Here is a 13,966-nt window from a genome sequence, read left to right on the forward strand (position 1 = left end):
GAAAGCCTCCAGAATACCCAAATGGCATGTTACTCTAGGTCAGATTACATATTATGTGCACACATATTTCATGTTTTGAGCGGTCTCACCTCAATTACGCTAGTTAAGTGATTATATAAGAAAAAGTTGTCTCGCCTCACAGGGTTACTCTACCAGCCTGGATAAATGGGGTCCTGGTCTTAGTCCTGAGACAACACTGCTCCATATACACTCATTTAATAAAGTTAGTCACCAAAAACCTAGAAAGTTAAGATCACTGAGGATCATGGGAAACAATTCATTTCAAACAAGTAAAGCTTTTTTGATACAGACTGCAGCTTGAGGATGCTCAGGAGAGGTGAGACTATAACTGGTAAAAGATGTGCAAGTCCATCAATTGTTATCAAGCAGTTGAAACATGTAAAATGTATCTACCCATAATCCTTGTCGGCCTCAGCTTTATAGCTTTTCAGGTGCCTAACTTTATTGAAATAAGTATATAAATATCAATTATAGCAAATCTGAAAAAGTACACATTGGTACTCTAAATTAGATGATCTTTAATGGATATTTCAATATAGTCTAGTTCATTTAAGCATTACAAAGTCAACGATGTCTTCATATAAGCGGTTTTGAACAAGATCCAAATTTTAATAATAGTTTGACTCGTACACAGACCAATTCGGCTATTTATAACGCAATGCTTTAATTAACTCAAATCTACTGGGAATACTTTTCTTTGTCTATAATATTTACATATATGCATAACAGTACTTTATTGTCATTTAAGACTTAAATATAATGTACAAAGTAAAGTATTCCCAGTAGATTTGAGTTGGGTAAAGCATTGCGTTTAAGACGAATATTGCTCTTACCATGGATGTTCCGATGAAAGCCAAATTCTTATACAGTTATGTACTGACTCATTTGAAAATAAATAAGAATTCATGAAAGCTACAAAATTGGTTAAATAATGTTCTACTTACCAATCACTATAACATTAGGATCAAAACAGTCTTTTTTACAAATTGATGATTATGATAACGTGTTTATATGAGTTTCCATATCTCGAGATGAGTCTTCACGATAACAAAGCAGGAAGGCGTTGGAGCGGAGGACTCTGGGAAAGTTCTGAACGGAAGATTACATTGCTTACTATCAATCACGTGACTTTTTTGGAGTTGACTGGGGGGCAAACAAGCGGTTGACTTGGGGGCAACTAGCGGATGCTAAGTCAAAACATATCAAAATAAGTCCTCAAACTATTGTATTTGACTATTTTCACGACATCAAACCAGAAAACAAGAGATCAAAACAACCTCCAGGATTCTACAAGCCATCAAAAAAGAGCTATTACCGGAAGTGACGTCTATTGATAGCAACCTATTGCAATCAGTTGATGTAACGTATTTAGAAAATCTATTGTATTTTGTCGTTGTTTTATCTATTGTATTAGTATAATTGTATAATTATAATTTTAGTGCTAATTATTGCTATAATTGTGCAAAGAGACCGCGGAGCGAACTTTTGATTGGGAGGGGGGATTATGTTTTAGAAATCGCTCCCAATTACTGAATTTTATGTCAAATTACATTGAAAATGAGCAAATAAAAAAAAAATAAATAAATAAAAAAAAAATAAACTGAATGGCGGCAAGATTGTTTAGGGGGAGGGAGGGAGGGGGGCTATGATTTATTTGGGGGGTCCCTTTCGCAGCAAAGTCAACTTTCACCGTTTTAATTTTCTGCGAACAGCACGTAGAGACTATTCAGATTACAATTCATGAAGCCCATTAGTAGCGCATAAACGTTTAAGGGTTGCTATTTGTGAATATTGGATACTGATACGAGACTCGAGTCTCAATAATGAGTAAATGAGTCTGTGATCAAGAAATTAAACACAGCGGTAATTTGGAACTTGAAAAAGTGGTTCGTAATCGTACTAAAAATGTTCGATAAAAAGGAGACTGATAATCAGTAAGTATTACATTTAGTGTTTCGATTCATATTCAGCTAATTCATGACTGTTCTTCTCCCCATTCCCTGTTTTAGTAACATCCTGACGATCTCATACTGCTGCAATCAATATATATTCCTATGGATTTGACATAAGTAGTTTGCAGCATATTTTGGTATCTCAGTAGTGCGAACAGACAGGTTTTGTGCGAACAGGCCCAATTTCACGCGGCTTGACCGCTGTTTTAAAGACAAGACAAAATCCTGGCTACATCCCTGCCTATTCATTGGCTCGAGAGCCAAAGGCTAAAACATCGTGATCTTAGCATCATCATTAATTCTAGTACTTAATGTGTATTTTTTTATTAGTAGCTTTTAGTTAATGGGATCCCTTCGTGCTCTAAATATTCTAAACCCAGATCGAAGTCCTTTTGTATGGATTATAGTTGCATGTAGAAGAACAGAAAATTTCCGCAAGTCTTCTCACTTGTGTACGCCCACATATAATACACAATTCTAAAAACTAAGCGCGTTCTCTGATGCTGTTGTACTGGAAAAGCGGGGAAAACAAACAAACAAACAAACAAACAAACAAAAAACACACATACACACGCACGCACGCACGCACGCACACACGCGCGCGCGCGCGCGCACACACACACACACACACAACACACATACACACATACACACACATACACAACAACACACATACACACAACACAAATACACACAACACACACACACACATACACACATACACACATACACACATACACACATACACACATACACACATACACACATACACACATACACACATACACACATACACACATACACACATACACACATACACACATAACATACACACATACACACACACACACAAACACACATACACACATACACACACACACATACACACACACATACACACACACACACATACACACATACACACATACACACATACACACATACACACATACACACATACACACATACACACATACACACATACACACATACACACACAAAAGACTTTTTTTGGTAGAGAATAAGAGAAAAATATCAAATACCCTTTGCGGGAATCGAACCCAAGTCTTCGGTATTCTAGTCCGATGTGTTAACCACTACACCACAAGGACCAACCACGCTGGTAACGCAGCCGGAATATTAAATGTGGTGTACCCGTGAGGATCCCAGGGCAATATTTTTTCTCTATAGGTAAGTTGAACACCGTAAATATATACGCAAAGAATGGACATAGTATAGTAGTAATAAATTATTCGTTCGGTTCTTTTTTTTTACATGATTTTGTAATAATCGCCGAAAGTCCTCAAATTTTTTTATATCAGTTACAAAAACAACAGAGGTACAGAGGCTAATGTGAGGAGCTAAGAGGGTCGCTTGTGAATTCAATGCATACCAATATCTAAATTTGTGCGTGATCGCAGGCGTGCTGAAACATTGTATCGGTATTTTTATCTAATAGCTATTGGACTGGAGATTGATAATTATTATCTTGTTTTCATGAGATAAGTAGTGGTAATTTGAAGACGGATGTCTTGCTTAGTTCGTCTTTTATTAGAACATTCATTCGCTCTCTCATAACAACATTAAACCTAGGGATTTACCACGTAGCGCTTTGGAGAGTTGAGGTGATTGACGCATTAGTATCGCATGCCAGCCGTGCTCGCTTAAAAATTTGAAATGATGAGAACACAGCGTTGGCAGGCAAACATGAGAGTATAATCGATATATATAGCAGTAATAACGATCCTAAGCTTTCGCCCTCTTTTCAACGATACACAGCGCATGGTAGCACTCATTTTGTTCCAATTTCAAATGAATAATTCCTTTCATGAATCATGCCAGGTAGGGGGTGCACTACAATTATTGCATCAGTATTCATCATTTATTGATATTCACCATAGCACGCGCGTATCACCAAGCTAAGTTAACAAGTTTTCTATGACACGAAAAATATATCTCGACGTGACTTGTGAGATCCTTCCTCTCTGGCCGATTATTGAAATTTGTAATTAGTGTTTTTTTTACTTTCACCACTTTCATAATTCAGTTTTTTCTGATAGAGAAAATGAAGTCTGTTTACCAGAAACTATAATCAATGCTATTTGAGAAAATACTTCATGAAAACCATTTCCAGAAAATTTTGTAAAATTTGACTGAATACCAAAGAAGTTATGAAAGAAAGAAAATAGAGAGTTTTGTATGTATTTATCACTGGAGGCCTAAGTGACCTTGTTTTGGTGCATTTTCAAAACATCAAATACTCACATCTTGCCAAGGATTTATTACCTTCATTAGAAACTCACACACATTATCTAAATCAACAAGATCAATGATTCAAAACGGTTTTCACTCCAAAAACATTGATTTTTAATGTTTATGTAAATTAGCAGCAGCCAGTTATGAAAGTGGTGTATAGGGGTGTTTTCAGGGTTTTTGGATTAAGATTTACGTTTGAGAACACTATCGCTATATAACGGTAACTAAAGAAACACTAAAACCAATTAACGAAAAGAAAGCTTCAGAATCATGCTTCAAATGTTTACTTTCAATAACAAGCCTGCACTAAATAATGTTTTTTTATTGAACTAGACGTGTTTACCTTTTCTACTCAAGTCTGTTATAAAAAATAAAATCAGGTAATCTAGTTTCAATGAAAATTGAATACAAACTTTATTGAAGAAAACTATCAAACGCTTTCGCCTCTTTATTCCTAAAATTGACTGGGGAAAAAAAAACTGTCGAAAACTGGTTTGAGTGTACGTACTGTTGATTTGACTGCAGTATACACCTATTTCAAAGAACGTTGTCATCGCCAAAGGCGATAGGCGCTAGGTCATTCCGACATGGAAGTGGTTTTGTCGACTACAGACAACATTGCATCAGTATCAACACTAGGGTCCATGCTCTCGATGAGAATAAGAAGCAGAAACAAGAGTCATTCCAGCTATTCTTGGATCTTGGAATGACCTATCTCCTATCGCTTTTCGCCTATCGCTTATTACCTATCGCCTTTGGCGATGACAACGTTTATTGAAATAAGTATATGAATAATAGTGGAGGTAAAAGACCTTGAATAGACATTCCAAACAGTGTGACGAATGAATGAAGTTATTGGAAACGTTACTGAAAAATTCTTGATTTTGACAAGGCTATAAATCAAAACTCGAAACAACGAACGTTTAGCTGATGAAGGAATAGAGAATGGTAAATTCGCTTTTTTAACCAGTGATCAGCAATGAAAATCTTGACGGTAAATAAAAAAATTATGGGAATAAAATAATTGAAAAGCAAAGTTTGAAAAAAAACTCACCGATTTCGCACTTTTCTCCTGTAAAGCCTCTTTTGCACAAACAGTTGTAGTTTTGTGTGTTACCCTGAACTGTACAGACAGTGAAGTTTGGGCAAGGCCCTTCTTCACAAGGGTTCTAGAAAGAAAGTAAGGAATTGTGTTAAAACCTAGTTGTAGTTATATAAGACTCTAATGATCTGGGATGATTATTACATGAGGGAGCATTCATTTTTTAGGAGGGGAGGGGGAGGGGGTTTGGCCGGAGGAATTCAGGGGATGGCCATTAAATTTCTACTCAGTCCAAAAGGGGTCATCAAATATTTTATACAACATGAAGGGGAGGAACAAGAATTCAAAAAATTTCAGGGGGAGGGTACTTTTATACAGAAAGAAGAAAGGGAGCCTAAAGATTTTAGGTTACTGTTTATAGGGATTCCTGCGGCCCACCCCATCCTTAAACAAGAATGCTCCCTAATGATGAAATAATTCTATCATTGGTCTCTCAAAAAGAACTCGGAAAAAATCAGAGTCCGTGATACAGGAATCGAAATTATATAATTGTGACCTTCTCGATGGCGGTCGGATGCTCTAACCACTGCGAAGCAAAAGAAAGACTCATGATGAGCCGTCATTTCTTGGGTTCATATTATAATATACGTCCTGCATACTTCTAGGTTTACTGTAATATGTCCACATTCAGTTCAGAATCCGTCTAATTGTATCTATATTTAATCTGGGATGAGTTCCCTGACTCCAAATGCCAAATTTCTGAAAATTTATTGATAAAAAAGCTAGCAACATTTAATAAACAATTAAAAATTACCTTGATGCTGTAATGAATATAATTGGCGTCTCGCTTGAGGCCTTCCTTGTTGGCGTACTTATCAACAGATATCTGTTCACACACGTGAAGGCCATCGCTCTCAGGTGTGATCTTAACATTGACTGATCGACACCAAGGCACATCGGTGCACGAAACGACACAATCCTTTTTATCACGGACTTTGATGGTGTTTTGGGACACTCCACTTGTATTGACAGAGAGTATCTGACCTGGTAAAATATGGAACTTGATTTCTTCGAATTCCTTGCCATTTTTAACATCATCAAGTATGTTACTTGTACTATAGTGAACAAGCCATAATAGCACAGTTATTGGATTTAGTAGGAACAGTTTCATCTTATAAGTAGACTATAAGTAGACTACAACTGTTGAAGCTACCACAGGAATGATTATTAAAGCTTGGCTAATGATAAACACATTCTATTTAAATACCCTTAAACACCCCACCAATTAATAATTGATAATTTAGGCGTCAGTAGGATGGCTAACTTTTCGCATTTTAAATTAGAGTGGTTTTCAAAAACCCGTGAAACAAAGTGTAATAACTAGGGCGTAATAAATTGTAATACACCGAAAACACAATAAAGAAAATCAAAAGAAAAAGTTGACAATAAAGTGTATTAAAGTGTAATACGCTAAAGTGTATTTCACGGGTTTTTAAAAACCACTCTAAGAATTCCTAATATGTAATTTAAAAAATATTGAAATTAATTGCCCTATTTCACTATGACGTCACTGCTTGTTTATGTGGGGGATAGAATCGCCAAATCCAATAGAAAATTCAACAACATTTGCTCCTATTGAAACAGTTTAATCTAAAATGGCCTGGTTTTCAGATATAATATGTGTTAATATGTACTAAAAAATATTCTGAGCATTTGCTGGCTATTCTACTTCTCTTCGTGGATTGATACGGGTTTTAGAACAATTTTCGGTGAATTTGCGTTGCTTTGATCCCCACCGACGACCATGATCCCTTGCGTTGAAATAATAGATTGTTTTGATGTGACGTCATAGTGAAATAGGGCAATTGTCTCATTATTTTTCTAACGAAAAATGGTGATACAAAGCGAAACAAAACAAAACCGGCTAAATCGGCGGCAGATGCCCTTGAAATGACGTCTTGTTTTTCTCGAGTTTTTATCAAATCTCGAATGATGGACGATGTTTACCGTGACACTCAATAGAAAATTCCAGACTCTAGACTCACTTACGCTGTTATTGATCTCCCGCTGTGGCTGGTGGGTTGGATTTAGTGAGTTCGCGAAGTATCGAGAGAATTCGAAGGATATTTTTGAATTTTTTTTTGGACGATTTTGTGCGAGCGTCTAGGTCTTCTTATTCAAACACGGTAGCCAGCCAATCAGTGCGCTCGTTATATTTTAAATATTTTAAAACCAGTTGATCTAAGAAAATTTTTTACCCAAGAAACTTTTGATCCAAAAATTTAAATGATTCCTCATTGGTACTAATTTTTGCGGGACTTAATTTTAGAGATTCAGTCAAAAAGATAAAAAGGATAAATTATCTCACAATGCGACATTTATTTTCCTGCTTTTAAACCGTTTCTTAACTTTGTCGTGCCTTTACATATAACTATAACGAGACGGTGCAATTTAAATATAAATGCTTAATGCATTTTAGGCATAGATATATCGTACCCAAAACTAAACAAAGCACCGCTAACGTTAACGCGGCAATCGAGAAACATCCATATTGTGCTGCCAGTTAAGCCTGGTTCACACGAGCCTGTACTTCAAACAAGTTAAAAAGTAAGACAGCAAACAAATAAATAAACAAGCAAACGACTAAGCAAAGCGTATTAAGTAAATACTGAAAACAAACACAAGAAAAGCAAGGATCCGGAAACAATATACGTAATTTAACAAAACCAAAAGCAAAATACTAAACATGATAAAGGCTTTAACAACAGTAGGCCGATAATGACCATTCTCTATTGACGATTATTATAAACTAATCTAAACTACTTATCTAATTGGCTGTCCCATACTTGCATTGAGCAGTTTTATCTACATCTTTCCTAGTCACCGGATTTCTCTAGTCTCTCCTTGTGGAGGAATGGGTGAAATTAGTATCGGTATTTGGTAGGGTTCGTTTTAAAAGAACTTAAAGTGCCTATTACCCTTCTGACAATATTCTCAGTATTAATTTTACATGGGGTAAGATGTTGAATATTCAACATCTTACCTCATGTAGAATCAATACTGAGAATATTGTCAGAAGGGTGATAGGCACTTTGAAAAGGTTTGGCATTTGAAATCTCCAGAAACAGGGTAAGCAGGAGCAGGAGATGACAAAGTAAGTTAAATAATAAATAGTACTCTGTCGGCAGTTTCTGGGAATCAAAAAATGAGTTTTTGAAAGTCGATCTTGGAAGCACAACACCATTCCAACTGACTTGTGTTCTTGAGTATCTTTCGCAGAACTCTGCCAATTTTAAAAGAAAAACGTCCTGAGAATTATCAGCTTCAACATCATCATCAACTTCATCACTACCTTGTCACAACCATTATCATCAGAAATATATTCAGAATCACTGCCTTATTATCATCATTATTGTCAGAATAAACAGTATCATATCTACCTCGGCAGGACCCTATTGTAAAACACATTATGTGAAGTAGGCTTCCTGAATAAAGATTGATTATTATTACCTTAACACCACCGTCATCATCAGAATTATTAGCATCATCTCCACCTTGTCATCACCTTTATCATCATCATCATCATCTCCACTTTATCACCATCATCATCATCTCCACTTTATCACCATCATCATCATCAGAATTATCATTATCGCCAACGTCATGCTCATTATTACTAGCATCACTAATTTATCATCATCAGCATCAGCATCAGCATCACCATCACCATCACCATCACCATCACCACCACCATCACCATCACCATCACCATCACCATCAGCAGCAATAGCAGGATATATTTACCAGTTTAGGAGGCATGCAACTCCATTTGCATAAATGCAAAAATACTTGACCCAGAATCCATCAACACCAATGTAAGCACAGCTTTCGGAATCATATGGTTGCTGTGCACTCCAGTTAGTGTAGTTAACTGGCGTCCCATCTATCCACACGAAGTTGCCATCTTGATTGGGTGCATGAAGTCCCAGCCACAAGTAATAATTGGAAATGCCGGTTATCTCCCTTAGAATCTCGTTCTGCTCCGCGGAATGAATCGATGGGAGATCCACTCCGAGCCCTTGGCATACTGCTCTACCATCTTGCATGTTATAAATTTTGATTTCATAGCGATATTCTACAATAAGAGAAAACACCATTGGCTATAAAATCGGTGGGAAGATATCACAAAGAAAGAAAGCAAAAGGAAAGGAAATAAAAGAAGAAAAGGAAGAAATCCAGGTAGGATCGGAAGGTAACGGAGGAAAGTAGGAGAGGGAGGGAGGGAGGAATGAATGCATGCAAAAAGGCAGTGACGGAAGGAAGAAGGGAGGGAGGGAGGGAGGGACGGAGGAAGGAAGGAAAGAAGGAAGCAAGGAAGCAAGGAAGGAAGGAAGGAAGGAAGGAAGCAAGGAAGGAAGGAAGGAAGGAAGGAAGGAAGGAAGGAAGGAAGGAAGGAAGGAAGCAATGAAGCAAGGAAGCAAGGAAGGATGAGATAGATAGATGGATGGATAGAATGAAGGATAGAAGAGTGAAAGGTATTAAAAATTGGAAGAATGAAAAGGAGGAAAAGAAGGAAAATTGAAAGAAATGAAGAATGGAAGGATTGAAGGACTAAATGTAAGAACGCAGAATCAAAGGAAGGTAGGAAGGACGAGGAGAAGGAAGGTAATGCAATATATTTTCATACTTGTTTGGCAGTTTTTCCCCAAGTATCCGCTTGTTCCATTTTTAGTACAATTACACTGATACAGGTTCATGTCCAGATCATTTATGCATGTAGCATTGTTCTGACAAGGGTTGGACTTGCAGTAATCAATCTCTGGAACAAAATCAAAATCAAACATTTACATGATATACTCTTCAGTAAATTTTCTACCGTGCTTTCTTAGCTTGAAAACCAACATCTGCACAATACACATCGTTTATTTACCGAAAGGAGATGCGGATAGGGAAACACTGTGCCAAGGACTCGAATAAACGTTCTAAGGTCGTTAGATCGACTTTAAGACGGTAAATAACATTTCTCTTCCCCCATTTTATTTTTCGACTTGTTTAGCAATTGCATCCGTTATCCCATGCGCGCGAGTGGACCGCGGACAGATCGACTGACAAAATACGCGGGCCCGCTACAGACAGCCAATCAAGATTTTTAGGATACTGCTTTTTAGGATAAAGATAAATTATAGTCGATGATACTCACCAATTTCGCACTTTTCTCCTGTAAAGCCTCTCTTGCACAAACAGGTGTAGTTTTGTCTGTTACCCTGAACTGTACAGACAGTGAAGTTTGGGCAAGGCCCTTCTTCACAAGGGTTCTAGAAAGAAAGCGGGGGAAAAATGCGTTAAAACATGCAGTAGATCGGCCCTAAACTCCATTGACTGGATATTGATGGTTTTCAACCATTCCCAAGAGAATTAAATAACAAAAGAGACGGCGGCCATGTTGGAGGATATAAAAAAAGAACTCATTGACAATTCTTTTGTTAAGTTCATCCAACATGGCCGCCATGAAAACCATCAATAGTCGCGTCGTCACGTAACGCTTAGCTTGTCTTCCCAAAAAGACAAACGTTGCGTGATTACGTGACAGGCTGGTTGGCTTTAGTCCATCTGAACAATAATCCTAAATTACAAGCAAGAGATGTAATTAATAGAACGCTCCAGAAAACAAAAATTACCAAAACTAATTCCAACTTGTGAAAGCTACAATGATGCGTGCGACCCACTAACTCCCGCTCAATCAACCAACACAAAATTAAATGTGGAAGAAAAGAAATGGAAGAGAAAGCTTGCTAAAAAAAGGAAAAGCGTTTTTTTATCGGCAAACATTTCGAAAAGCATAATGTTACGGGGACACCATTATCAAACTTGCAGGAAAGGACGCAAAGCGTTTTCTTTTTCGGAAAAAAAAGCAAGCGTATGTCACCACCTAAAAATAAAAAGTTTGAAAAAACACGCGATTGCACCCAACGACCATTACCGGGACTTTGCTAATACCCTGATATCCTTACGAAAACCTATCCAATAGTTGGATCATGCATCTTTTTTTCTTAATACAAAATTTCAAAATTGAATTGAGAATGAAAACCGAAAACAATTTACCTTGATGCTGTAATGGATAAAATTCCCGTCTTGCTTGAGGTCTTCCTTGTTGGCGTACTTATCAACAGATATCTGTTCACACACGTGAAGGCCATCGCTCTCAGGTGTGATCTTAACATTGACTGATCGACACCAAGGCACATCGGTGCACGAAACGACACAATCCTTTTTATCACGGACTTTGATGGTGTTTTGGGACACTCCACTTGTATTGACAGAGAGTATCTGACCTGGTAAAACATCGAACTTGATTTCTTCGAATTTCTTGCCAGCATCATGTATGGGTATGGTACTTGTACAATAGTGTACGAAACATAGCAAAAAAGTTACTGGACCTAGTAGAACGGAATATTTCATGGCAAGTAGGTCAGAAGCACTAATTTGAAGCAGATCCCAGAGTAAGGCTGGCTTAGGTCTGGCGGTCTGAGAGATGCGGAGAGATTAATAATCCAGGATTGCAATAAGTGAGTTTTAGCATGATTTTAGACTTGAGTTTCTCGAGCTGTGATTGGTCGAGCGACCGGTGTTTTTCTTAGACGATAATCATCACTGGAGCGGTGATTATGAGATTTTCCAAAGTTTATTGAGTCTACAAACAAACAATCTTATGTTTCAACGGTCAAAACTCAGACTAATTTCTACGTTCAAAATTGCAGTATTTTCCCATTGTATTTTCTTTGCATTTGAGACAATACTTTAAGAATAATTTTAGTCGGACCAAGAGAGTAAAATCCTGCTTTCATTGAATATCTGCTCTCTCTCCAAATCATTTAGTACATAAACGATATACTTAAAATTGTATGGAGGAACTTCCTTTCCAGTTTTTTTAGATTGAAATATAGAAAAGACGTATTGTCACGCCTCTTGTGGTTGGCTTCCGGTTTTCACAGTAAACACTAATTCATCATCCTTAATTATCCATGCGGAAAAAAAAAATCTAGATTATCAGCAAAACGTTTGTCGCATTGGAATGGAATTTTAGTTTCATTACATTTTAATATCGCCTAGATTTTTTTCCTCGTGTAAAGTTTGCATTTAAAAAAAAAAACTTGTTATTATTATTATTACTGCATTTTAAGAGTATTTATATTTATGTAGATGCTAATAACTGGGTGATATTAATTTTAGGTTCGGGTAATTTTTATCGTTCAATTTCGATATTGCAACAAATTTTTTTATTTCAAAACTCGTGTCATTCCCTTGAGTATGTTTCCTTTGCTTGTGATCTAGATCGAATATGTCTTCGTGAGTGCACACGGAATGATAAAAAAGAAAAAACAAACAAAAAACACGACACTAAACCGGGAAGACATTGAGATTGAAAACTATGATTTCCTTTGTCTCCAAGGTGTCCGTGAGTCATCCAAAATTACCATTTAATGTGATTCGACTAAATACTACTCACTAGGGGGTAGAACGACGACGAACAGTTCGATAAAGTTAAGTGAAAACTAAAACGTAGCATACAAAAGGAAACAGCTGTGACGTTAAACTCAACAAAGCCTTCAATAGACTTAATGACAAGAGGGGTGGATTCAGAAGATTTAGTTGGCAGTTCTCGGATGCTGAGTATCTACCCTGCTAGCAATACCACTGTTTTATCCTTTTCGTTTAGAAAGAGAGGAAATTACCTAAATAAAATATAGCTATTCATTTAGAAAAGAAACGGTTGTGCTGTTAGGTTGCGTTCATAATGTGTGGCAGAGGGGGGGCAGGTGAAAATTTGAAATATCCAGAATAATTCTTAACACCCCCCTTAAAGTCATATGCAAAAAAAATATGATCCCCCCATTTTTCTGATAACATTTTGCCCATCCCCTCTTTTTCCTACCAAAATTTTCCCGGTCTCCCCTCAATTTCACGTGCCCCCTCCCTCTGCCATACATTATGAACGCAGCCTTGTTTGGACTTATAATTCGAAAACTTTTTTTTCTACCTTGTTCTACCCTGATGGCAATCTTAGATAAAGTTCTTCATCAAGGATGCTCGTGATTTTCACAAAGTTAATGTCTAATGGCGGGCTTAACTGCAATCGTGCAGTTTGCGCATGTGAAATCAAATAAGTATTTCTTGTTCAAACTGGTTTAAAAACAGGTTTCATTTGTTCAAAATTAAGGGCAAGGAAGGGTGCAAGGGCTGTTGGGTCTTCTAGATTTAGGATACTGACCCCTACTTATAGAAATTAACTAAGTATGCCGTATATGATAATGCATTAGAATTTAAAATTTTAACAGTGAATTGCCTTGTATTGATCCCTGCTTGTCAGGACATCTCAGTCAGGCCTATCAAATCAAACCATTTACAATAAAAATCAGTAATTTTGGTTATAGAAACATTTATTTGACAATGTCCATAAAAACCATGCAACAAAGAAGTTTAACACTTACGGATATTTAAACCGGATTTACTTGAAGACCCTGCGTGACTCTCCAGCGTGGGGTCAAACCAACAATTTCTCGCGGAACAAGGCTTGTAGCATCAAACCAGTAGGACTGACCAGTGGGCGCGAATAAGGTTATCATCATTCGACTCAAATGTAGTCCGAATTCTGATTGGTTGCCTGAAATAGAAATAACTGCGTACAAATAAGTTT

The 13,966-nt window shown here is 37.0% G+C and overlaps 2 protein-coding genes across 4 annotated transcripts in view; both read right to left on the reverse strand.

The window, feature by feature from the left end:
• Positions 1–6,307, reverse strand: part of LOC116293177 (uncharacterized) — a 31,091-nt gene extending 24,784 nt beyond the window's left edge. Inside the window, exons 1-2 of one of the 3 annotated variants that reach the window (XM_089028941.1) lie at positions 6,086–6,307; positions 5,284–5,398 (exon numbers count right to left, since the gene is read on the reverse strand). The gene's annotated coding sequence lies outside the window, so the exon portion shown is untranslated. Of the gene's footprint in view, positions 1–965; positions 1,400–5,283; positions 5,399–6,085 lie in introns of those variants that run through there. The other 2 variants (XM_089028942.1, XM_089028940.1) reach the window with 2 other exon arrangements.
• A 1,982-nt stretch (positions 6,308–8,289) lies between these two features.
• Positions 8,290–11,874, reverse strand: LOC116293165 (neurocan core protein). Its single transcript, XM_031700560.2, has 5 exons — positions 11,374–11,874; positions 10,472–10,586; positions 9,959–10,090; positions 9,076–9,406; positions 8,290–8,554 (listed from the first exon to the last, which is right to left on the reverse strand). Coding segments are annotated over exons 1-5 (936 nt in total). The 5' UTR covers positions 11,731–11,874; the 3' UTR covers positions 8,290–8,553.
• Positions 11,875–13,966: the final 2,092 nt, after the last annotated feature.

Source organism: Actinia tenebrosa, unplaced genomic scaffold (genome assembly GCF_029948245.1).
Source record: "Actinia tenebrosa isolate PJP-AT-01 unplaced genomic scaffold, QUT_ActTen_1.0 PGA_scaffold13__45_contigs__length_12533684, whole genome shotgun sequence".
Taxonomy (NCBI): domain Eukaryota; kingdom Metazoa; phylum Cnidaria; class Anthozoa; order Actiniaria; family Actiniidae; genus Actinia; species Actinia tenebrosa.